Source organism: Pteropus alecto, unplaced genomic scaffold (genome assembly GCF_000325575.1).
Source record: "Pteropus alecto unplaced genomic scaffold, ASM32557v1 scaffold398, whole genome shotgun sequence".
Lineage (NCBI taxonomy): Eukaryota > Metazoa > Chordata > Mammalia > Chiroptera > Pteropodidae > Pteropus > Pteropus alecto.
The window spans coordinates 1,206,591-1,231,431 of NW_006442497.1; the positions used below are offsets into that span (position 1 = coordinate 1,206,591).

Sequence of the window (24,841 nt, forward strand, 5' to 3'; positions counted from 1 at the left end):
CTCCGATACCGAGAATGCCAGGCGCCGTCACCACCTCTGCAAGAGATCTCTCTGGGATGCGGGCGCGAGGGGCAGAAGTAACGAGGTGAAAGGGAGCGAGAGATTGGGGAGATAGATTTGAAAGATCCAGAGGCCGGTGGGGACTTTCATCTGGGATCCCTGCAGGGCCCGCGAACGGCAGGTGCGAACGCAGAAGGGAAGCCGCTCGCCATAGCTGGCAGAACGGATGACCCATCACATCCCGCCTGGCATGCCTCTATCCAGGACAGCTAGGAAAGGCTTACAGAGTCTTTAGGTGCCTGGGTTCCAGTCGCTCCGGTAGGAGGTGTCTGAAGCGCTGAAGTCCGCAGGCTCCTCCTGCCGCCGCCGGGTGGCAGAGTTGGGGGCAGGCGCACCCCACCGACCCCGCCCCGGGGCCGCGGGGAGGCCCCACCGTGGGAGGCGGAGTTGCTACCGCTCCCCCGCAACCCCCGCGAGGACCGTGGCCCCTTCTTAAGCCCGCAGAGCCTCTGGCTGCCCCTCATTCGCCTCTCCCGTCCGCCTCCCTCCCGCGCGATGGCCTCGGCACTGAGCTATGTCTCCAAGTTCAAGTCCTTCGTGATCTTGTTCTTCACCCCGCTACTGCTGCTGCCACTCATCATTCTGATGCCCGCCAAGGTCAGTTGCATCTCCTGGCAACCCCACGGACTCCAGGCGCCGGGTCCCAGCAGCGGGCACCGAACCCGGGAGTACTGAGTTGGAGCGCATGGACTCCTGGGCGGGCACAGCTCCCCCTGGGGCGCGCACATTCGGGAGCTCCGGATACCAGATGGGAGGTGCTCTATAAAGAATTCCAAGGGGCACGGAGACCCCGAGGCGCACCCACTTTGGGGTTCACAGATCCCAGGGCGCAAGAACCGTCCCAATAAGCACAGATACCTAGAAGTTAGCTTAGGTCTCGGCTACACAGCACATCCATAGGCTGAGCCCAGGGAGCAGAATCTCCCTAGAGTGCATAACCTCATTCCCTCTCCCTACTCCCAATACCACCCGTGCTGACAAGGAGCCTGGGCCTTTGTCTCTCTCATCTTCTCACGCCTGTCTCTTCACTTAGTGACTGGGGAATTCCCAGCTGTAGGGACCTACAGGAAAAGATCATCAACTAAGTGGATCCTAAGTGCTGTCTTTGCCACTCTCTGGCCCTTCTTTGAACCTCAGTTTCCCTTTCTATAATACACACTTCTTTCCAGCTCTGAAACCTGGGAAGCCACAGCTAAGTCAAAATCCTGCTCAGGCTGAAAGGCAGATCAGGATGGGCCTGCTTAGCTTGCTGCCTGCTGTGGCTGTGGCAGGAGGCGGACATGTTCCCAGAGCTCACACCTTGGGTGGCAGGACCCAGGGTTGCAGGGAAGCGGCAACCCTGGCCTCCTAGTGTTCCTGGGAAGGGGGCAGAGAATGAATGGTCTTGGCCACAGGGTGGGGGCGGTGCTGGGAGCCCTTGCCCAGGCTGTGCTGGGCTGTGCGAAGCCTGTTTGGCAGAGGCCCGAGCCCTTTGAAGCCTTTTGTGGCTGCTGGCTGCTCCTTCCTCATTCCCTCTTTCAGCCCTTTTACTCTCAGCCGAGGCAGGAAATCCCTGGCTTCCCCCCCACCCCTCCCAGGCAGGTTTGGAAAACAGAGGAGCTCTTTAGGGGATACTATGGGGACAGTCCTGGAGGAGCGGGGCTGTACTGTTACGTCAGAAAGCAAACTCGGCAAGAAAACCGGACTTCCTCCATTCAGTCATCCTTGTGATTTCAGCTAAGCCCCTGGGTTTTCTGGGCTTTGGTGTTCTCATCTGTACAATTGGGCAAGGTAGTTTGGTTCCGACACTTATGGCTTTGGGTGCCCAAAGAAATTATGCCAGTTCCTAGGATGGAGGAGGGGGAGGCTGTGAGGAACCCTTGGGTGGGTTGAGCACAGGCCTTGGATAGACCAAGGATAGCAGAGCCAACCGTGATGGCACTTCAGTTGCCATACTAACTGTGAACAGACGTATACCCTCTGCAGAAAGAGATTGGGAGATGTTATCTTCCCCAGGCGGGAGCCAGGCAGGAGAGCTGTGATTTTAGCTCTGCTTGTGGCGAGTGATGTTCCCTGGAATATAGCAGCTTGGCTGATCTTCCTGCTCCGGGAGACTATGACTGAGACCCCGCTTCTACCCTGTCCCCTCCACATACACACACAGGTGGCCCTGAGATGGAACACCCAACTCAGCGTGTGTATATATGTCATTAACCTGCCCTGGGAGTGAGAATCGGGTGAGAGAAGAGGAGATATCAGTGGAAGTCTTTCCAAAGGGAGCCTTTGCGTGGTGTCCCTCTCAGCGGGGCAGGTGACTGGAAGCCTGGACTCCTGTCTTGGTGTTTTCTCCCTTTGTGCCTCTGTTTTTGTCACCGCTGAAGAGCTCCCTGCCCATTCCCCCTCCCCCACCCCATGGCTACACCATTGTGCAAGGAAACTCAGAGGTACTGGCATGGGGCAGAGAGGCCGGGAAGCCAGGGAGAACTTGGCAGCGTGGCAGACACTGTCCAAGTGGAGTGGCGACTCCGAGCGCATGCCACCCTCAGCCAGTGCCCTGGCCCCTCTCCTGCAGGCTTCCTTCTTCTCTTCCTTTCCTTCACCTTGTTTTCTTTCTGGTTTCATCTCTCTCCACTTTTTCTGCCCTTTCTCTGGGTCCTTTTTTTTTAAAAAATAGCTTTTTAATAAATGATATGTTGATTGCATCATTTATTTTATTAAAATTATTTTTAAAATCTTATCTTTAAAATCTTAACATATAAAGTAAAAATGAAAATAACCTCAATTTCCCATAACTTATTAATATTTTGATGACCTTCTTTCCAGAAACCAATCAATAAATCTCTTCTCTCTCTCCACACACACACACACACACACACACACACACACACACACACAGAGAGCATGTTCTCTTAACTACATTTTTTTCATTAAGCAACACGTTATGGACACCCTTACTTGTTAATAATTAGACATGCTTTTATTCAGTTGTGCATCTAACATGTATTTATTGAGCCCCACTATGTGCCAGACATGTGCTGGGTGCTGACTTTTAAATCCCACTGTTCACTTTTAACTCAGCTTTAAGAGCTTTTCCAGCCACATCCCATCTGCAGGAAAGCGCTCTGACCTCAACCACAGGGAGCCAGGCTCCTCTCTGCAGGTAGAATCCATCTCATTCTGCACGATTACCACCCCTTCCTCAGACTTGTCTAACGTTGCCCATCCTATTCTGCTCTCTCCACTGATGCTGTGGGAGCATTCTAGACAAGGAGGGTCAAATTTGCTTCAGGCTGGGGCACCCTCTAGGCCTCCTGAGAGTGGCATGGAGGTGAAGGAGTCGTCAGCCTTGATCTTTTATATTAGTTATGATTGGTGCCTCTAGGAACTGTGCTGTGAAAATTGGTTACATGTGCCACCCACTGCTTCTAAGTTTGGATAACAAAATTTCACTGAGCACTTCTGTGTGCCATACGTTAAAAATACGTATTAAATCCTCAGCTTATAGGTGACGTCACGAAACAGTGGGGAGTGAGAATATTTTATCAATGACATTGTTGAGTGACTGCTGAAGACCAGACAATGGCAGACAGTGGACACTGATCAGGTCTGCCTGGTGTCAACACCTGGGCTTCTAATTACACTGCTGCCTTGAATCGGTGGCTTGAAGCAGCATTGATACCTGCAACCCCCCGAGCAGGGGACATCTGGCAAAGCTTGGAGACATTTTTTGTTGTCACAGCTGGAGAAAGTACTTCTGGCATCTAGTGAGGCAGAGGCCGAGGATGCTGCTAAACATCCTACGATGCACAGGACAGCTCCCTTCTCAAACAAAGAATCATCCAGCTAAAAATGTAGTGCCAAGGCTGAGAAGCCCTGCATTAGACAGGAGAGAGATGTCTGGGGTGCTCATGGTATGCTGAAGGAAGATTTATTTTTTATGACTGATAACACAATTCTGACAAAGAATTTCTAAGTCTTCCTGCAGTTCTTCATGTACTTAATACGTGCTCATGTACTTGAGTAGTGATAGTGTACAGGTATATCTTTACAGCAATGTCATTATAGTTCCTGCTCTGCTGCTCCATTCCTCTAATAGGCACTCACTGAGGGTCTTCTGAGTGTCAGGCCCATGCTGGGTACTGAGGACAGAGTGAATCCACAAACACTGGCTCTGCCCTCAAGGTGTTCACTGTTTGGTGGTGGTGGAGACAGTTAAGAAAACAAACAATGACAACTCAGTGTGTGAATCGCTGGGGGTTGGGAGAAAGACACAGAGACAGGCACAGACCAAAACCGTGGGGGAGCTGGGGGAAGGTACCAAAGGAGAAATGCTGAGCTGAGCCATGAGGGGTGGCATGTGTAAGAGTGGGAGCCTCAGTGCTCTGTGGTAGCTGGAACTTGGGGTGTGAGTGTGCAAGGAGATGGGGCCGGAGCGGTCTGTAGGGCCTGCTCTGTTGCAGAGCATCTCCTAAGTCATGCTAACGCATTTGGGTTTTGTCTTGAAGGCAAGAGAAGGCTTTCAAACAGGGAGTGATATGATCAGATTTGCAAAAGATAAAGAGGGAGCAGCGGTGTGGAATGATACAAGTGGAATGATCAAATTCGAAGGTAGTTGCAGCCATCCAGGCCATGGGAGATGTGGCCTGAGCAAAGGCAGTGGCCATGGAGTGAAGGCGGGAGGGAGAAGAGGCCAGAGAATAAAGGGCTAGAAACTATAATCTTGGTGGCTAATTTAATTGGCTGGGTTGGGATGAGGGAGAGGACAGAGTCTAGATGGTTAAAAATAGTTATAAAAATGCTGATGAGACATTAAACAGCCTAGGGAAGTGGGTATTACTACCCGCATTTTAATAGATGATGAGACTGAGGGCAGCAGCAGCATGCTGAGGCCTCAGGGCTGTCTCTTCAGTTTGTCAGGTGTGCTTATGTCATCATCCTCATGGCCATTTACTGGTGCACAGAAGTCATCCCTCTGGCTGTCACCTCCCTCATGCCTGCCTTGCTTTTCCCACTGTTGAAGATTATGGACTCCAAGGAGGTGAGCAGACCCAGGGGATCCTGGTAGCTTCCTGCTTCTCCTAGCCCTTCTCTGAGATGCCTAGGCCCCCGGGGGACCAGATGAGCCCATTATGGATACGCTTTGCCATGAAGACATACCACTTGACCCTCCATCCCTACGCCAAGCTGTCCCTGAAGTCAGCATCTAGTCTGCTCACCTGTCTCTGGGGACTTGGGTGGTTGTGGGCACAAGAAGTATGTGGCCAGGAGGTAACCCCGATGGGGCCTTCATACCACCTTCCAGGTGTGTGTCCAGTACATGAAGGACACTAACATGCTGTTCCTGGGTGGCCTCATCGTGGCTGTGGCTGTGGAGCACTGGAACCTGCATAAGAGGATCGCCATTCGCACACTTCTCTGTGTTGGGGCCAAGCCTGCACAGTAATTATATCTTCTCTTTCTTGCCATGGGGCTTCCTGTGGGCCCCAGGGCTGGGGAAGAGCTGTAGCACAAACCAGATCACTCACAGGCGAGGGGCCATGGGATTACCTGGGCTTGGCAGGCAGGTGGATCCCTGGGTGGGACATATGACAATCTTAGCTGGGGACACTAGATGCATGGGCAGTGGTGGGGGCCAGTGGTGAGCAGCAGTTGGTAAAGGTTCTCTGAATCCAGAATAGACTGGTCAGCAAGGGTCCTTGTATGTTTAGAGGACTTCCTGGAGAAGGGGCTGTGGGGTTCCACAGAGAATGAGGTAGGAGGAGGCTGGATCAAGCCATGCCAGACAGGGCATTTGTGGGAGAAGCAGGCCGGAGGTGGCTCAACCACCCAGCTCAGGGAAAGCAGAAAGGTCATCCTTCTAAAGCTGGCACATTTGTTCCTTCTGTAAAGAAGCTTCTTACTTCATTTCTCTCCACATCACTTAGAACCTCAGCTTCTCCCTCTTCTGCGAGATCTTCCCTCACCAATAACAGGCCATTTCCAACCAACCCATGGAGTTGATATAATCGGAATTACCTGCATATATCAAGCATCTGCAATGCACCAGGCATGATGCTGGGAGCTTATTTATTTCCCCATTTAACTCTCACCACAACTCTAAGAGTTGGGCATTATTCCTACCACCAAGTTCTGTAGACAAGGAATTTGAGACAGAGAAGGGTCACGTGGGGATTGTACCTGGCCTGTCTGATGAGGCCTTGCCTCCTCTAGTCGAGAATTCAGGATGTATTTTTCTTTTGAGGAAATGTGCTCCTTAAATGATGGCATACCCCAGATAGCCCTGGGAAGGCAACAGTTGTTTAGTTCACTTCAAATTCTTCCCGAGATGTTCATGTGTCAGGAACTTTGCTGGGCCCTGAGCACACAGACTCTGGTCTGCCCTCTAGGAGATGATGCCTGGCTTCCTTGGTGCCTCGGGCTCTCCTGAGCAGAAAGCTTTGTGACTCTTTGATCCCTGTTACCCTTCATGGTGTCGAAACCCACCAGTGATTGATTTACAGGGTCAAATCAAAAGCCATTGCATTTTCTAAAAATGTGAGAGCTCAGATTCCTTTTGAGTGGCCAGCTTTTCTCCATCAGCAGGTGGGCCTCATTCTGAGAGTGCTGAAGAACTTTTGCTCCCAAATCCAGGAAGTTCACAGATACTTCTCTTCTTCTTCCTGCCACCAAGCTTCTCCGCGGAGCTTGGCTTCCAGCTGTCCATGACACTGCCTGCCCTGGGGGTGGACCTGTATGATGAGGCCCCCTTGGTGCCTTGAAGCATCATGTCAAAGCCTCGTTCACACAATTTCTGACTTTTATCCCAGCCTGGCTCCCAGCCTGGCTCTCAGCCTTTGTTCTTGTGGGTCCATGAGGCCAACCTGCATGGACACCACCTTGGACCTTGGTGCAGTACAGCCCCTAGAACCCTTCTTCAGGCAAATTAGTGGCCTTGGGGAGAAGCCTGACTTCAGAGGGGCATGGAGACCAAGAGCAGATGTGCTCCATTCAGCCAGCCCTCCCTGAGCTCCTTCCATTCCTGGCTTTGTGCCAGGGTACATGGAAGCCGTGGAGAAGAATCAGACCCTTCTCCTGCTCACCATCCAAAGAAGGAGCAGACATGGAAACAGGTCCTCCGAATCCAGCCAGTGCTTAGTGTTGGAGGGAGGATGGAGGAGGTGTGTTCAGCCCTCTCTGGTGTGTGCTGGGAGAAAGGCTACAGAGGAGGGACAGGTTTTGAAGGACCATGAGGTGTGTTCTAGGCAGATGGTAAAGGTGAAACAGAGGTAGAAGACAGATGTTATAAATTAAGGGAATACGTTTTCTGAATACTGTTAGTTTGATCTAGTCCATTGCAGAGTAGAGGGGCATAAAGTGTGTATGCAGAGAGGGGCAGTGGGGTGGGGGTAGTCAGCCGTGAGGGAGCTCCTGCTTCCCTGGATCCCTCCCAGGCTCACTCTACTCCCTGAAGGCTGACTCTGCGCAGCCCTTCTGAATTCATGAGAGGTGGAGCAGGGTCTGGGGAGTGTGAGAATCTTCTAGACAGAAGTGAGATGTTGAAGATACTTGCACATAGGGCTGCTCCAGCACACTCCTAGGTCATACTAGGGCCAACTCTCCACATCCGGATGCCTATGTTGCCCCTGCTAGATGGAAGCTTCTTAGAACCATTACTGGATCTAAGATGACCCTTGGTGACCTCTTGGTGACCCTGGTAGCCAGCAGAATAGACATCAGTAATGTTTGCAGAGAGAGGTAGGAGGGAGGAAAGAAAGAAAGAAGGGAAGGAGGAAGGAAAAGAGGGCGGTAGAGAGGGAGGGAGGCACTAAAATTGCATCCTCTCTTGGACTACTCTGCATCTTTACAGGGGGACCTAGCCTCCCTGTTACTTTCTAAAGGCTCGGGGGTGGGCAGGGTGGGATTCTCCTTCTCTCCTTCCTGCTCCTCCTCTGCAGGCTGATGCTGGGCTTCATGGGTGTCACGGCCTTCCTGTCCATGTGGATCAGCAACACAGCCACCACCGCCATGATGGTGCCCATTGTAGAGGCCGTGCTGCAGCAGATGGAGGCCGCAAACGCAGCCACTGAGGCCAATCTGGGGGCCCTGGAGCTGGCAGACAAAGGCAAGGCCAGTGAGCTGCCAGGTAAGCCCCAACCAGTGTGCTGCCAGGGTTCCCAGTGGCAGCCTTCCTCTCTGTTACCAATAGCTTTGGCCACCTCCCTGACTCCTGAAACCTACTTTTAAACAAGCATACAGAGAAATACTTAGAAAATGCTGTTTTCCTAAGTTTTAGGAATGTAATTATTGCATAAAAGTTGGAACCTATAGCAAGTTCCCACCTTCAGTTCCTGCCAATCACAGAAATCAATATGTGCTCATTTGATTATTCATTTGGGCATATTTTGAGCATCTATTGGGTGCCCTTCACCCCTTTCTTCTCCTACTCATCCTCAGAGAGGCCTCCCCTGAATAGGACAAAACCCTCTCTTCTCTCTGCTCTCACAGGTATTGGGGTGGTTGTCCCATGTTGCTTTCCCACTATGTGCCGAACTCAGGGAAGTCAGATGGTGCCTGTTTTAGTCTCTGTGTTGTTTGCTACCCCATTGCCAGGGCCCAGCACAGGGGACTTGACCCATGCTGATGGCCTGATTGCCAGACCCTGGGCCAGGACCTTGGGTTGCTGAGATGAAGCAGACACACCCATACTGGACTCATGGAGCCCAAGGGGTGGGGAAATAAGGCCCCTTGTACAGTTCCTCTGACTTGGGGGAAACTACAGAATGCCACAAGCCAGATACGGAGGGAGCTCAGACAAGGGAGAGGCCTTGCTAGAAGAAGACACCTGAGATGGATTTGGACACCCCCCCTAGATGAAGGGACAGCTGGAGTAACAGCAAGAAGGCAGAAAAGAAGGGTGTGTGTCTGAAGTTGCTCAATTTGCACAGGGCATCAAGGAGCCTTGAGGAAGCCATGGGAAGTGACTTTCGAAGGCCCCTGTACAGTTCCTCTGACTTGGGGGAAACTACAGAATGCCACAAGCCAGATACGGAGGGAGCCCAGACAAGGGAGAGGCCTTGCTAGAAGAAGACACCTGAGATGGATTTGGACACCCCCCTAGATGAAGGGACAGCTGGAGTAACAGCAAGAAGGCAGAAAAGAAGGGTGTGTGTCTGAAGTTGCTCAATTTGCACAGGGCATCAAGGAGCCTTGAGGAAGCCATGGGAAGCGACTTTGGGAAGGCAGACAGGACCAGACTACAGCTTTGGGCTAGAGGCTGAGGAAAACTTGAGAAGGGAACCGGCATAGTTGGCATGTCCCCGTCCTCAGAGCAGCAGCAGAATTAAAAGCTGGAGCTGAGCAGGAGGCCCCCAAGACTGGCTCAGCTCATGGAGGTGTATCACTACAGGGAGCCAAGTGATTTTTGAAGGCCCTGCTATGGGGCAGCGGGAGAACAGTGACAGGAAGAGCATGTGCAAGGCCATGACCCTGTGTGTGTGCTACGCGGCCAGCATCGGAGGCACTGCCACCCTGACCGGGACAGGACCCAACGTGGTGCTCCTGGGCCAAATGCATGAGTGAGTCACTGGCCATGCCTTGTGGGGACAACAACGTGGGCCCTGGGTTTGGAGGGACCCATCCACCTCTTCCTCTTCCTTAGCTGGGTCCTGGAGCTAGGACTTTGTAGGGGTGGGAGGATATGCCCCCATCAGCCTCTGGGTCCCAGCATTGCTGCACTTGCTCAGGACCCATTGGGGGTGGGAGCTGATGACAGTCCTCAGATCTGGTTGCTTTCTGTCCTGGAGTGAGTCTCACCTTTTCTCTCTGGGCTCGGGATTCTTGCTCAGACAGGTCATGTGATTGAACTCTGCACTAAAGTCGTGGAAAAGACAATATAGTTTCAGATGTCAGGTCTTTGGTTAAAACTTGCAGAAAATAGACACCCCTACAGATGCTCCCCTTAAATCCGGCTCACTGACCTTGGTTGGGAATGGTGATAGTCTTATGATATTGGGGATCTAGAGATGGCATAAAAGGTTAGAGGTTAGATCACTCATTGCCTCACCAGCTTATTCACTATAGTTCCTCTAATTGCCCTTGAGGTGACTAGTGCCCTTGTGAGGCCCCAGGTGGACCACAGGGGTGGTCTGGAACTTTCCTTGGCCATGAAGGGACATAAGCCTTGAGGACCCAGTTCTGTGCCTGGCATTGTGCCCCATGGGGCTGGGATCACAGAAATGAGGGAAAACTGGGCTTTGTCAGAGGGATAGTCTTAGTTGGCTAAGGGCAGTGGATGCTTGGAGAATCTAGGTGGGTTATGCAAATGCATTAATGAAGGTAAGTACAAACTGCAGTGGGCACAGAGGGAAGAAACTTAAGTATGATGTTTCTCGTTCTGCGCATACAAGAGTCCTGGACAGGTGGGGAGGGCAGTTAGGAGGTAGGAAGGACAGGCCTGGAACCTGGCTGGCACAGTTGAGATCCAACAGGCAGACTATTCTGATCCTGTGAATGTTTTCTGTAATGATAGCCTTATGGTTTTCCCTGGAGTTCCTTTGAGAAAGGCAGCTGTCCAGCTGAGTGCAGAAAGCTCTGTGTTTACTTTGACACCCTTGGGCCACAGAGAGCAACACCTGGGGGTAGAAGGTGGGGCCTGGAGTGAAGTCCCACCCTGGGGAACTTTGAGATTTGCTTTCCTAAGGGGGCTCTTCCTTTGCAGAGGCCCACAGAACGAGGGTTCTGAGGCATCCTTGGACCCCCTGAAGCTGCCAAATTATGTGTGTACAAAGGTGTATTTTTCTGGAGGGACCATGACTTTCATGAGATTTTCATCAGGGCCGATTGGTCACCACTCAGGCTTGTCTTGTGTGTGGCCATGTTCTGAGGCCCCCACCTGACTGGGGTAATACCAGATGGCAGGTTTGGGTGGCTGGACCTCAGGAAGATGAGGCCCCTGCTCCAGACGGTCCCTTGGGGTCTATGGCTCAGCATCTGATAGAGATGTGGACTGGTGTTTCTCCCTTCAGATTGTTTCCCGAAAGTAAAGATACTGTGAACTTCGCCTCTTGGTTTGGATTTGCCTTTCCCAACATGGTGGTGATGCTGCTTTTCGCCTGGTTGTGGCTCCAGTGTATTTATATGAAATTCAAGTAAGTTTGAGCTACTTCCTGAATAAAGAGTCTAATCTGCAATGCACCTATGGAAGAACCCTCAGACTTAGTAGGCAAGTCCAAAAAGTTTTTCCTGTCCGGCCCCAACTACTTCTCCAGCCCCATCACCTGCTTGTCTGCCCTCTCATTTTGTCCACCCAAGCCTGCTGTGTCTTTGCACATGCTGTTCCCTCTTCCTGGAATGCCCTTCCCTATCTTCCTACCTTCTAATCCTCTCAACCTTCAGGGCCAGTTCAAATGCTGCTTCCTCAGGGACACCGTTCCTGACTGTTCTCCACCCTCATTCCATCGTGGAAGAATTTCTTGCTTGCTCTTTCAGCTCCTCTGGGCTATGAGATGCACTGTCTCTTGGTACCTGTAGTCATGTTCCAGTGCCACCTCTGCCCCTGGAGCTCCTCTGGGGCCTATGGTAAGTCCTCGCTATCCCTTGCACATATCCCGGCTCCTGGCCCAGGGAGAAAGAGAGTGTCATCAATGTGAGTCAAAGCAATTAAAGGGAATCTTGTCCTCATGTGCAAATCGATACTGCTGGACAAACTTCCACTTGGCGTATGTGTCCATTAGGTCTGGTCACAGCAGACCACCTGATAATGTCCAAACAATCCAAACCCAGCCCTTTACTGGATGTCCACAATGTTCCTAGCAGCGTGTGGGTTCTGGAAAGTTTACCTTCCTCTTCCCAGCACACTGGCAAGTTCATCAAGAGTCGACCTTGACAGCAGCCAGACTTTGGACAGAAACCACAGTGTGTGGCTGTCAAACATCTAAAAAAGCTGTTGTGATTTTAAAACACACAAATTTATCTATGGCGCAAAAGTGGCCTTCTTACACTGGGATGGAAAGTACTTAGCTGTGCCTTAATTCACAGGCAGCTGGAGCCAAATGAAAGACAGGGGCCTATGTGGCCAGAGGGAGGAGATCTCAGAGCTGAGAGGCAAAAGTACCCACAAAAACCTGTGAGTCAAGGGGAGAAATGGGGCCGTTCTATAAGTTTTCTTCTGAAGAAGGAGCTGTTTTGAAAACTGCCAGTAAAAAAATCCCTCCACGTAATCAGAGTAGTCATAGCAACTACGTAGCAGTAGTAGCATCCCTCACATGCCACCCTCATGTGCAGACCTCTCGTGAGAGGGAAGCTGCTCCCACAGGTGCTTAGGTACAGCTTGGTTTTGATTGAAGATCTTTGCTCTGCTTCTCACACCTGCTTCAGGACGAAAGTCCTCACGTCCATCCAGTGGGCCTCAGGAGACCTGCCCCAAACCTGTTGCAGGCTGCAGGTGAGTGTCTATGTCTCTTCAAGGGGCAACAGTAATAATAACAGCCCACATCTATTGAGTGCTTATTAAATGCCAGACAAGATTTTAAGCACTACGTATATTAATTAATCTTCACATCAATCTGTGAGGTAGGTACTCTTATTATTCCCAACTTACAGATAAGGCAACTGAGGCATGGAGAGGCTAAATGGCCTATGCAGGGTTGTATAACTTGAAAGTCCTGGGACTGAGATTTGAACCCAGGCAGTTTGGCTCTAGAGCCTGTGCCCACTACTCTACATCCCTGTCTCAGCCAGCTCGGGCTGCTATAACAAAATGCCAGACTGGGTGGCTTAAACCACAGACGTTTATTTCTCGCAGTTTTGGAGGCTAGAAGCTCAAGATCAAGGTGCCAGCCAATTTGGTTCCTGGTAAGAGCTTTCTTCCTGGCTTGCCAAAGGTCACCTTCTCACTGTGTCCTTACATGGGTGGGAGTGGTGGGGGAAAGAGAGAGAGACAGAGAGACAGAGACAGAGACAGAGACAGAGACAGACACACAGAGAGAGCTCGGCTGCCTTCCTCTTCTTATAAAGGCACAGGTCCTAGTCATTGGGCCCTACTCTCATGACGGTATATAAACCTAGTTACCTCCAAAGGCCCACTTCCTAATACTATCTCACTGGGGGTTAGGGCTTCAACATATGAATTTCCGGGGGGCACAATTCAGTTCATAACAGTCCCTGCTTAGGGAGGCTAAGGGTCGCTGCCCTCGACTGCCTTGAGGCCTAGGTACAGCTGGGTGTCAGAGACACCAGTCGTGGCTGCCCCTCAGGGTGGGGTTGGGAGCCTTGAAGTCCTGAGGCCTACGGAGTTCCCTGGTAGAACAAGCACAGGGTAGCCAGCTTGGCCCCAAGACCATAAGGAACCACCAGCCTCTAGAAGTGGACACCATGCCCCTGAAAACTCAGCCAAGGACTGGAGCTGTGGTTTACCTGGCCTGATGTGGCCTCAGTCATCTCTTCTTGACTGGCAGGGAGACTAGAGACTTCTGGAGTCTGCCTGTGGTTGGGTCAGGGCTGCTGCCTATTCCAACCCTTTCCGGCATGCGGCTCCAGCTCAGGAGCCCTCGCCGACTGGACGTGGAGTGTAGTGGGCAGGAGGATGGCTCACAGGCAGCCTCGTTTGGACAACTTTTTACAATCAGCTTGACAGACAGGACAATAGGAGATGTTCTCTGGCCCAGGTCATGTCCTGACATATACCGGGACCTGTTTCAGGATTCCTGCCCTCCATGCCTCCTGGACCACCTCACCTGAGGCAAGACAACACCTGTCTCAGCTGTGGGAAGCATCTTCACTGTGCCCTCACTCGACTCTCTCATTTGGAGGGTCATGGAGAGCAATGTCAGGGCCATTGCCTTTGGCCTAGTCCATATAAACTGTATCTTCCTAAATTTATGGGTGACCTCTCAGCCACCTCCAGCCAAGGACCCCCCAGGACTCCTCAGGACTAATGGGGTATCACTGATGGCTTATGCCCAACTTTCCTAACCAGGCTGACCCCTTGGTGAGGGCTCTTCTGGACACCTGCCATAGCAGAGGCAGTCCTCAGGGACTCAGGGGTCCCTTTACCTCTCTTTGGCTCTTCAGCATATTCACCCAGTTGATCCACATCATCCTTAAGGCCATTCTACTATAGAAGGACAATTGGCACCCACCTCACCCCCAGACTCCCATAGGCAAACTGGATCAATTTGCCTGCATCTCGTGCTAGGCCAGCGGTCACTAGACGGGATTAAACCAGAGATGACGGTGAAACTGCTTAGTGTAAGAGGGACTTGAAGGCTTGGCAGCACCACTGTGGGAGCCAGTTCTGGATAACTGCATGTGCATAGCAGCCCCCAGAGTCCATAATCACTGTGGTGTCAGGACTTGTAGGCAGCATCAGACACAGGCTCTGTAGCTGGGAGTACCAGAGTCAGCCCTTACCCTGAAAACCTGAAGCCTCTGGCCCAGCCTTAGAGTCTAGAGAACAACAGGTGCAGCAGATGGGGGCCTGATAGAACACTGACTCTCACACCCAGGGGGCAAGGCCACCTTCCACGCCAGCAGAGTCGTCCTTAAGTCGGGCAATCTGGAGGGCATCTCAAGCAGGTGATCCTTGGGATTTGTGGCCTTGCTCTTTGTTCAGCATGAGATCCCGGCAGGCTGTGCAGAACTGAGGCTCATTGCTGTCACTTCCTTTCCCAACCCCTGAGCACCTTGGAAGACTACGTTCTAACATCCCGTGTCCCACGCTCCAGGCCCTGTCCCATCATCAGCATGGCCTTCGCCCTCTCACGGGTGGTTCACATCCAGCCATGGCTTCAGGAATCTGCACCTTGGCACCCATTCCAACACCCTCTGCCCTCCTAGGAAGTCTGTCTTAGGGCCCCAGGAAGGACGTCCATAGGGTGAGCTCTCTAGGAAAAATCCTCATGGCCTGGCCCACCACTTTCAGACTGACAAGGGCTGGAACATGTGCATGAGATCTTCAGAGAGTTCCTCAAGGCTATGTCCTGGGCCCCAGTGGCCTCAGTTAGCCCCTCCTCACCACTGAGGTCCCCTTTGCACCTCCTCCAAGAATCCCTCCTTTCTGCCCTTTCATGCCAGTAACCCTCTTGTAGGGAACCCTGGGCAGGTATTGTTGGCCAATAGGCACCAGTCCGTAGGGAGCCCATCCAAGAGCAGGGCCAGGGCTGGCTTCCTTCCTGCCATAGCCATGCCTGCTGCTAGCTCCAGAGTCTCCTGGATCCTGAATCCTACACCTCCAGCTCCTCAGAATGTAGGCACCTATCCTGCTCCTGCTTGGCCCAATCTGCTTGTTCCTTGTGTCCTCCTGAGCCACCCTGATGATGAGGCTGGCATCCCAGGACCATAGAAGGCAGCTCCAGGCAGTGGTGAGAGGAAGAAGATTCAGGAAGCATGTGACAGAGCCCTGCCTCCACCTTGAGCCAGCTCCAGAACTCGGATGATGGGAGCAGCTGGTCTCCAGGCAAATGAGCACCTGCTTGGTCACATTTGCCACCTGCTTATTTCTGCCTCTGATGCTCCTGCCCAACACCTCCATCCTCCTCTGTTCGTCTCAGCCTCTCACCTTCCTGGATGCCCTCTCCTTTCCTGCCTTCATTGTCCCTGAGACTTGGCCCAGAACTGGCTGCCTCACTGGTGCCATTTCCGGTCTTCTCTGGGAGTACCCTTCAGTTCTGGGGGCACCTTGGAGCATGTGCTGGGCACGCATAATAGAGACTTTCCCCACTATGTCCTGTGAAGTAGGAGAGGCAGAAGACAGAAACGAGGAGCAGGAAAGGAACTTGCTCAAGGCCCCCGCAGGTGACAGGCAGCACCATAGGCCTTTATGCCAAGTTCTGCTGACCAATATTTAGGCTTTCATCTGATCAGCCCCTGAGCTAACCAACCTGCACTGCTGTTTTCTTGTCTTCACATCCTCTAGTTTTAAAAAGTCCTGCGGCTGTGGGTTGGAGAGGAGGAATAATGAGAAGGCTGCTTACAAGGTGCTGCAGGAGGAGTACAGGAAGCTGGGGCCTTTATCCTTCGCCGAGATCAACGTCCTGCTCTGCTTCCTCCTGCTGGTCAGCCTGTGGTTCTCTCGGGACCCTGGCTTCATGCCTGGCTGGCTGTCAGTCGCCTGGGCGGAGGGCGAGACAAAGTAAGTCATTTCTTCTGCAGCACCCTCCATGGTATTCCTGTGTTCTGTAGTTGAGTTCTGGATCACTCTGTTGGTTTCATGACTCATTTTTTCTCACCAATCTTCATGACAAGCCCATGGACGTGTTCCTGTGACCCTCCTGCCTCATCAGGCTGAGCAGAAAATACTTGGCCAGGAAGAGTGACCAGGGCTATGATCAAGAAAGATTCGTTGGACTAGAGCGGGACCCTCCGAGTTCTGCTCTGCCATCTTTTCTTTCTTCAGAGCCAGGCCAAGAATGGGGTGTCTTGGTTTCCAGCCAGAATTCAGTCTACCACACCACTCCTAATCTTGGTCTATGGGATTCCAGGTTTCGTATCCAGCTGAGCCTGTTTCTTCATGTAGGAGCATTTAGGCATGGTACAGGTTTGTTGCATGACTGCCATTGCAGCTGAGCTGGCTCATCCCACACTCTCCCCTACTTATAGGTATGTCTCTGATGCCACCGTAGCTATCTTCGTGGCCATATTGCTATTCATTGTGCCTTCTCAGAAGCCCAAGTTCAACTTCTGCAGCCAGACTAAGGAAGGTAAGGCTCCTGTCCTGGCCTTCCATTCGTCAGGGTTGGGGTCCTGGCCAGCAAAGTTTCTCTGTGGGAGTCCCTGGGCTCAGGAAGGAGAAAATCGTACCCTATGGAAGAGGACTGGTGAGGTTACAAAGTATGGACAGAGAGAGTTTTTCAAGCCTTCTCTGGGTATTGTTTAGTTCAAAATCTCTTCTTTGCTTTTTAAACATTTGAAATCTTACTAATATAATAGAAACAGAAAAATGTTTCACATTTTTCATAATGCCAGCAGTACTTCTGAGTTTCTCTCTTCCTCCTAGTCTTTATTAACGTACACATATATTATATGGGCATAATTAAAATACGCAATTTGAATACTGTTACTTTGTTGTATTTGTTTTCATATTTTTACTTGAGGTTACATAAGTATTTCCCGTTATAATCCCGCTACAGTCTTCAAATTTATCTTCTCTAATAACAGCATTATATTGCATTAAGGGACTGTAACCATTCTCCTGTTACGGAACAATCTGTTTTTGAATTTTTCATTATTATAAATTAATGTATTCACATATGTAGCTTTTTCTTGGAGGGTGTTTCTTCTTTAGAATAAATTTCTAGGACTGATGCTGCTGGGATAAAAGAGTATGTATGTCTTAATGGCTCTTAAATGTATCACCAAATTACTTTTCAAAAAGATTGTACCAATTTATAATGCCACCAGGAGTGTGTAATTGTTTTACCATATCTTCACCAGCAATGGCTGTAGTAATTACTGTAAATTTTAGCTAACTTACAGATATGAGATGGTACTCACTGTTCTTATGGGTTTTTATTCCCCTTCATTAGATCTCTTTTGCTTTCGAATGCTGCTCTGGGTTGTGTACATGTGTGCTTTATTTTTTCTTATCAGAAAGGAAAACTCCATTTTATCCTCCTACATTGCTGAATTGGAAGGTGACCCAAGAGAAAGTTCCCTGGGGCATTGTGCTGCTACTGGGGGGCGGATTTGCTCTGGCTAAAGGATGCGAGGTAACTTCTCCAGCTGTAGACTGCCTGGGGCCCCCTTCTTTCACCAAGAGGGCAGCCAAAAAAGTACTACATCCCTCCAACTCTGTACCCCTGGGCTGGTTCTCTGCCAGTCCCCTTCACTAACTGCAATTTTCTTGAGGACAGAGACTCTGTCTTGTCATCTAGGAACCCCACACCATGATTAGTGCCTGGAATAGAGAACGTACTCTGAGTGATTGTAGAAATGAGTGAATTTAAGTGACCCTGGTTAGCCAAGAGAGGCAGAGGATGCTGTGAGGTCTCCTTTGGGATTTGGAAATAAGGATCTTTGCTCTGATTTATCCTTGGGAAATCTTTCTTTCAAGTCCTTGTGAATATTTTCACTATTATCTTTGATTTTTCTACTTGCTGGACTCTTTGTTGATATGGCTGCCATTTAAAAATTCTTCTCTAGCTAAGTATATAGCAGCGTAGGAGAGGAACACCTTTTGGGGGAAAACACCCCAATATGTAACTTTCTTACCTCTGACAAGGAAGAAATGAGCCAGAGGAAGGGATGAGCCAGCATGGTGCTGCTTTCCTCCATCCATCCATTTACCTATCCGTGTATTCATCCATCTGCCCATCCATCCAGGAATAGAATGTAATAAATAGAAAGACTTGATTTATCTTGTTATTGCTATTTCCTCGGCATCTAAGGCAGAGCTTGGTGCATAGTGGGTGCATAAATATTTTTTAGATAAACAAATCCATCTGTCTGGTCACTTCTCCATCTAGTCATACATTCATCTATCGTTCATTCATTCATCAAACATTTCTATTATGTTCATACTAGTCCAGGCATGGGAATTACAGAAGAGATTGAAATTATTCCCTGTTCTTGAAGACTTCACAGCCCAGAGAGGGGGACATATTTGCAAGAACATTTCAAGAAGAAGTGATACATGAGTAAAGGAATAAGTGTGTGGTATCTAGCTGAGGAACAGAAGATGAAGCTGGCGAGGCTCACAGAAATGACTTAATGGAGGATCTTGAATTCAAGATAGGGCGTGTGGACTTTATTTTGAAGACAGTGGTCAGCCACTGAAGGATTGAGGCAGAGGGTGACTTGGTCAGACCTGCACTTGGGGAAAAATCACTCTGATGTCTGAAGTGGAGGCTTGGGCAGGGTAAGGGTTGAAGGAGACCCAGGAGACACTCTATAGCCTTCATCCAACTGAGTCTCAGAACACTGGACTCCATGGACCATTCTCTTCTTCTTGAAAGTCCCTCTTTGGCCCTCAAGACACCGTTTTATCTTTGTTTCCTTCCAACTCTGACAGTTCCTGCTCAGCTTCCTTCGCTGACTTTTCCTCTGTTCTCCTTTAAGTATGATTGTTCCTCAAGGCTCTGTCCTTTGCCTCTTCTTTGTTCACTTTTCATTCTCTCTCTGGACAATCTCTTCTCAGCCCAAAGCACCAAATCTAGATCCCCAATTTCTACCTCAAATCATTATCCTGAGCTTCAAGAACTGTGGGAGACTGAGAGGAGACAATAGACATGAGATGTTTTGGGTGACTTGGTGACCGATTGAATAGAAGAAATGAGGGGGGCAGAGACCTCTAGGATGACTCTCAGTCTTCTAGGTTGGACAGCAGATAGATGGTGAGTCCATTCACCAAGCCGGGGAGCCCAGGGGGAGCAGTAGACTCTGAGCTTAAGAGGATGAATGCAGGTTGGGCTATGTTGAGTCTGACATGCTCATGGGACATCTGGCTAGAAATTTCTAGGAGTATGGATGTTTAAATCTGAATAGTAGACCAGCTGGGTTGGAAACACAGACTTAGGAGACAGCAGAGTGAGGATAATGATTGAAATTTGGGGCATGGATAAGATCACCTATGGAATGGAAACAGACAGAATCAGAAGTTGGGGTTGGGTTGAGCTCCCTGGAGAAAGATGAGGGTCTCTACTGGCCTTGGAGGAATTGTAGCCCTGCAGTGACAGCCTTTCTGGTGCTTTCCAGGTCTCAGGGCTGTCTGAATGGATGGGAAAGCAGATGGAGCCCTTGCATGCTGTGCCTCCGACAGCCATCACCTTGATCTTGTCCTTACTTGTTGCTGTGTTCACTGAGTGCACAAGCAATGTGGCCACCACCACCCTGTTCCTGCCCATTTTTGCTTCCATGGTAAGTAACTCTGCAGGGGGTGGGCCCTTACCCATCATTTCATAGGAAGCTATCAAATCAGGGGTCAGAGCCCAACCAGGCTTTGGAGACCTGGGTCTGGCTCTGGCTCTGATGGGACTTGTGTGCCCTTGATGATCCTGGGCCTGACCTCAATGCTTTGTTAGTTCTTCTTTGTCACCTCTGTGCTGGCCGAAGTACTAAGCATGAACCAGGTGCTCAAAATTTATAAATGTAACTGACTACTTCTCCAGATGAGAAGACAGGACTTGCACCAAGTAGGAGCAAACAAAAGACATGGGGGAATGATAGAGGGTCTCTGAGTATGTAGCATGGGTATGTAGGACTGCAAAGCAGGGAGATACTGCTGGCTAGGACCCACCAGGAAGAGGTCTTGGAGCAGGTAGGGCTTGAGAATGGTTGGGGGGAGAGGATGTTCTGGGAAGATGGAGAGCCCAAGTAAAAGAATTGAGGTGCATGACAGAAGACTCCCAGAAGCCTTGTGTGGTAAGTGCAGGGATCAAGGATCAGTAGTGGGTGGTGGTGGAGGGGGATGCTGAGTGCCGGGGTAAGGAGCTTTTTTTTTATGGGCAAGCATGTTTTGGAGTTGGGACTTAGAAGAAGGCAGAGTTTATGGGGGAAATCGGCTGTGATCTTTTCTTGCATTTCTTTCTGTCACTCATCACATGGCGGTACTGACCTCAAGGTGGCACAGGAAAAGCCCTAGGCTTGGAGTCAGAAAGCCTAAGACCCAGTTGTGGGATCTTTGAGCATATCACTTAAATTCTTCATCCTACACTTATGTTGAGGGCCAAGAAACCGCAAAACTAGTCAGAGAGAGGCTGTGGTTGTCATTCTAGAATTGGGAGACAGACTTATAAAAACCTGAACACAAGATTGCAGTTGGTAAATTTCCACTTGGCTGCTGGGGTGTCCATGTGTATAAAAAGCAAACTCAAGAGGTTTTCTCCTTCTAGTCCAAGTGAAGTTGAAAGTGTGAGCAATAGCAAGGTGGCTGCACCTCCTCCTCCCCTAAGCAGACTACCCACTCAGATGCAGAGGACATCTTCTGGTGATGGGCATGTGGTGAGGCCTCTCTCCATCCCCAGTGAAGGGCTGGTTTTGTCACCTCCAGCCCGAGCAGTGAGCCCCGAGGGCCCCAACCCAGACAAATGGAGGTCTTAACCCAACAGGGTGGCCAGGCCCTTCGAAAACCAGCTTTTCTAGAACAAGAAGCCTCCAAGTAGGATTTCCCATGCTGCCTCCAAGCCCACTCACACTCCTGCCTCAGTGCCCACTTGCGGCAAAGGGAAAGATTGTGACCCCTTAGCTGGGTCACAAAGCCACATAGGGTGCACACATCATGCATACCTAAGACCAGGACAAATGAAAGAACCAAGAAACAGACTGTGCTCCTGCCTGGGTCCTCTCAGGTATTCCCAGAAGAAGTGTAACTTGGTTCAGTCTTTTCAGAGACCTGTTTACCCACAGGAAGCTTAACCTAAAACCTGCTCATACATTTTGACTCAGCAATTTCATGTCTGGGAATATGTCTCAGGAAATCATCGGAGATGCCTACAAGTATATACAATTGACCCTTGAACAAAGCGGGGGTAAGGAGCACTGACCCCCTGCACAGTGAAAAATCCGTGTATAATTTTTGACTCCCCCAGAACTTAGCTATAGTCCTTCAGTATCCATGAGTGATTGGTTCCAGGACCCTCCTCAGATACCCAAATCTGCAGATGCTAAAGGCCCTTATATATAATGGCACAGAATAATGCATACAGTTGGCCTTCCTCATCCACAGATTCCCAAATGCAAATGGAAAAATAATGTTTTCAATCTGTGGTTGGTTGAATTTGCAGATGGGAAACCTGGGGATACGGAGGGCTGACAGTACATTTATTGAAAAAAAGTGTGCATAATTGGACCTGAACAGTTTAAATCCATGTTGTTCAATGGTCAACTGTATTATAAAGACTCACATCACAGAATTATTTATTATAACATATTTCCATAATAGTAGAGGACTGATGAAATAAGTTATCATATATTCACACAATATATTACTATTGAACCATTTTTTAAAAATCGGAGTTTTGAAAGGCACTTAATAAAATGGAAACGTATAATTTTTTGAAGTTGAAAAGGTAATACATACGTGTGGGCTAAAATATCTAATAATAGCAAGGAATATAGGCCCTAACCCTCTAGCATCCTCCCTAGAGACAACTTATGTTATAAATTTCTTAAGTATCTTTCTGGATGTATCACACACACATGCACAAACACACACATACACAAACACAGACTCTTTTTAAACAAAAGGTATTATTGTATTATTCTATGCTTCTGCCCCTTAATTTTTTAAATCTAACAATAGATCTTAGAGATCTTTCCATGTTAGCACATAAAACCTATTCAATTCTTCTTCACATCTGCAAACTATTTCATAGCTCGTATGTATGTATTTTATTTAACCATCCTGCTATTGATGGCTGTTGGGTCTGTTTCCTGTGTATTTTGCTGTTATAATGTTGCATATGTGTCTGCCCTCATGTGCATGTAAATCTGCATGCTAGATTATTAATTTTGATAGATATTGACAGGCATTATGAATTATATCATGATATTCATTCATTCAACAAATATTTAAGGAGTGTCTGTCTACTTTGTGCTAAGTGCTGTTACGTGTAGCTGAATTTTAAGCTGTAGAATAAAAAAGATGGATACCAAATTCTATACTTAAAATGATCTCAAATGTGTACAAAAACACATACATAGATGTATCTACTGGTGAGAAGACGTGGTTCCTACCCTCTAGGCTCTCTCAGTCTGTGGCAGGATGGACAGATAATGTGCACACATAGACTGCAGGAACACTGAAAGATTCATTGCCGTCTCAGTGGCCAGCATGGTCTCTGGCACATAGTAGGTTCCCAAAAAATATGTGTTGAAAGAATTGAGGGGGTTCAGAAAGGCATCCCAGGGAGATTGCTCTGAGCTCAGCTCTCGGGGTCCAGCAGAGGTATCACCTGAGACATGGCAAAGTGTAGAGGACCCAGAAGGACAAAGGCACAGAGGTGGGAACACGCACAGCACGTTAGGGGAATGTTTTTCAGAATGATGGTCCCAGAAGCTTTTGTTTTCCGTATCTGTGATGCTGCAGTACTGTGTTTTCCCCCAGTCACGTTCCATGGGCCTCAATCCGCTGTACATCATGCTCCCCTGTACCCTGAGTGCATCCTTTGCCTTCATGTTGCCCGTGGCCACTCCACCTAACGCCATCGTGTTTGCCTATGGACACCTCAAGGTTTCTGACATGGTAATGCAGCCACTTTTCTTTATTCTTATCAGCTTTGATGCTTTTGTTGTAATAGATGTCCTGTTTATTAATGACATGTGATGTCATATGATTTTGGAATACCACCGAATGTCCAGATCTAGCCTCATTATTTGCATTTATATGCAGCTTTTCTTCTTTTTGGAAATAATCTCACATTTTATACTCCCAAAACTGAGATGGAGGAGGGAGATTGCCAGGTGTCTGCAGATGTAGAAGCAGGGAAGGGGCGAGAGAGAGAGAGAGAGAGAGAGAGAAAGAGAGAGAGAGACCATTGCCTGGGAATAGAAGATGCCTTGGAGAAACTCTTTTAGTTCTGCTCTGGCTTTACCACCTCTGACAGGAGAAGGAGGGCAGCTTTGCAGCTCTTGGAAGGGGAGAAGCAAATGTGTGAGAGGGGGAGGCTAGAAATGAAGGTCCCTATCTTAGTCCAATCAGGTATTAGGTATCTCAGTTCTCCTCTGGGTATCTCTGAGACTCCATGGAGCATTATTACAAAGAGGGTAGATTCCAGAAACCATGGACTGCAAACTCAATTCCAATTCACGGTGAAAAATCTACAACGGGGCTTGAAAGCAGTGGTTGATGAGCATGAGGAAAGAATGCAGAGCAGACATCAGAAAAAGCCAGGAGAGGTTCTTGGGAAGCCAGCAGGTGCTTGTGGGACAGTAAAGGTGCTGGATGAGCAGAGGACCTAGAGTCAGGCCCATGTTCCCTCAGTAACTCCCCAAGTGGCTTGGGGAATTGCTTCAGGTTGCCTCCCTGAGGCAATTTTCCAAATGCTCAAGTGAGCACAAAGAACCCACTGTCCTGCCTGTTTTCTAGGGATGATTTGAACACTGATGATACTTACTGGACAGGAAGTTGCTTTGTCTGGGGGTGGGGTGAGCACAGAGCCTGGCTTAGCACTGGGGGGCCCAGCAAACCAGCCATTGTCCCCTTCTCTGAGTGCACTAGTTCCTAGTGTCCCATTCACTTTTGTTTTGACAGCCCTGCTGACCCAAGGATACTGATTCTGGCCCTCTTTTTTTCCAGGTGAAATCAGGAATAGTGATGAACATAATTGGACTGTTCTGTGTATTTCTGGCAGTCAACACTTGGGGACGGGTCATATTTGACTTGGATCGTTTCCCTGACTGGGCCAATGTGACGCATATTGAGACTTAGGAAAAGCTATAAGACCATGACACAGCCTCCGCCTTCCTGAGGACTTCTGAACCTTCTGGCACACGTTACAGCAGAGCTTTGGGGTTTATACCCTCAAAGTGACCCACTGATGCCCATACCCCACAGAGACCCAGGCCCGGGTCATAGCTGGGAATGGGAAGCTGGAGGGCAGACACAGAAGTTAAGGGAGCCTCCCAAGAGGCTGCTGGCATCCATCTTTCCCAAAGCCCTGTTATCAACTCTGAGACAAGCAGGCTGCCAAGGGACCAGGATGCATGCTCCTACCCCCATTCGGCCTCCAGTTGGCCACATGCTGGGTTCTGACATCTACTTACTGAGTCCCAAGGTCATCTAAATGGGATTCAAATCCCAACTTAGGAGGTGAGAAAACTACCCTCCAGAGCCGGTGCCTCTTGCAGGTGACCTTGGGCTGCCTCAGATCACTCTTGGCACTTGGAAGGG

General features: G+C 49.5%; 1 protein-coding gene across 4 annotated transcripts; it reads left to right on the forward strand.

Moving 5' to 3' along the window:
• The first annotated feature begins 476 nt into the window (after window positions 1–476).
• SLC13A5 (solute carrier family 13 member 5) lies at window positions 477–24,503 on the forward strand. Of its 4 annotated transcripts, none has more exons than XM_006922221.1 (12): window positions 477–657; window positions 4,949–5,077; window positions 5,342–5,478; window positions 7,974–8,161; window positions 9,425–9,593; window positions 11,043–11,165; window positions 15,932–16,147; window positions 16,615–16,715; window positions 17,605–17,723; window positions 19,708–19,869; window positions 23,057–23,194; window positions 24,248–24,490. In XM_006922221.1, the coding sequence occupies exons 1-12, from the start codon at window positions 556–558 to the stop codon at window positions 24,377–24,379; spliced, it is 1,716 nt and encodes a 571-aa protein (XP_006922283.1). In that variant the 5' UTR covers window positions 477–555; the 3' UTR covers window positions 24,380–24,490. The 4 variants fall into 4 exon arrangements, with proteins under 4 accessions (XP_006922283.1, XP_006922284.1, XP_006922285.1 ...); XM_006922222.2 differs by having other exon boundaries at window positions 8,025–8,161; window positions 24,248–24,388; XM_006922223.1 differs by lacking the exon at window positions 4,949–5,077 and having other exon boundaries at window positions 24,248–24,503.
• Window positions 24,504–24,841: the final 338 nt, after the last annotated feature.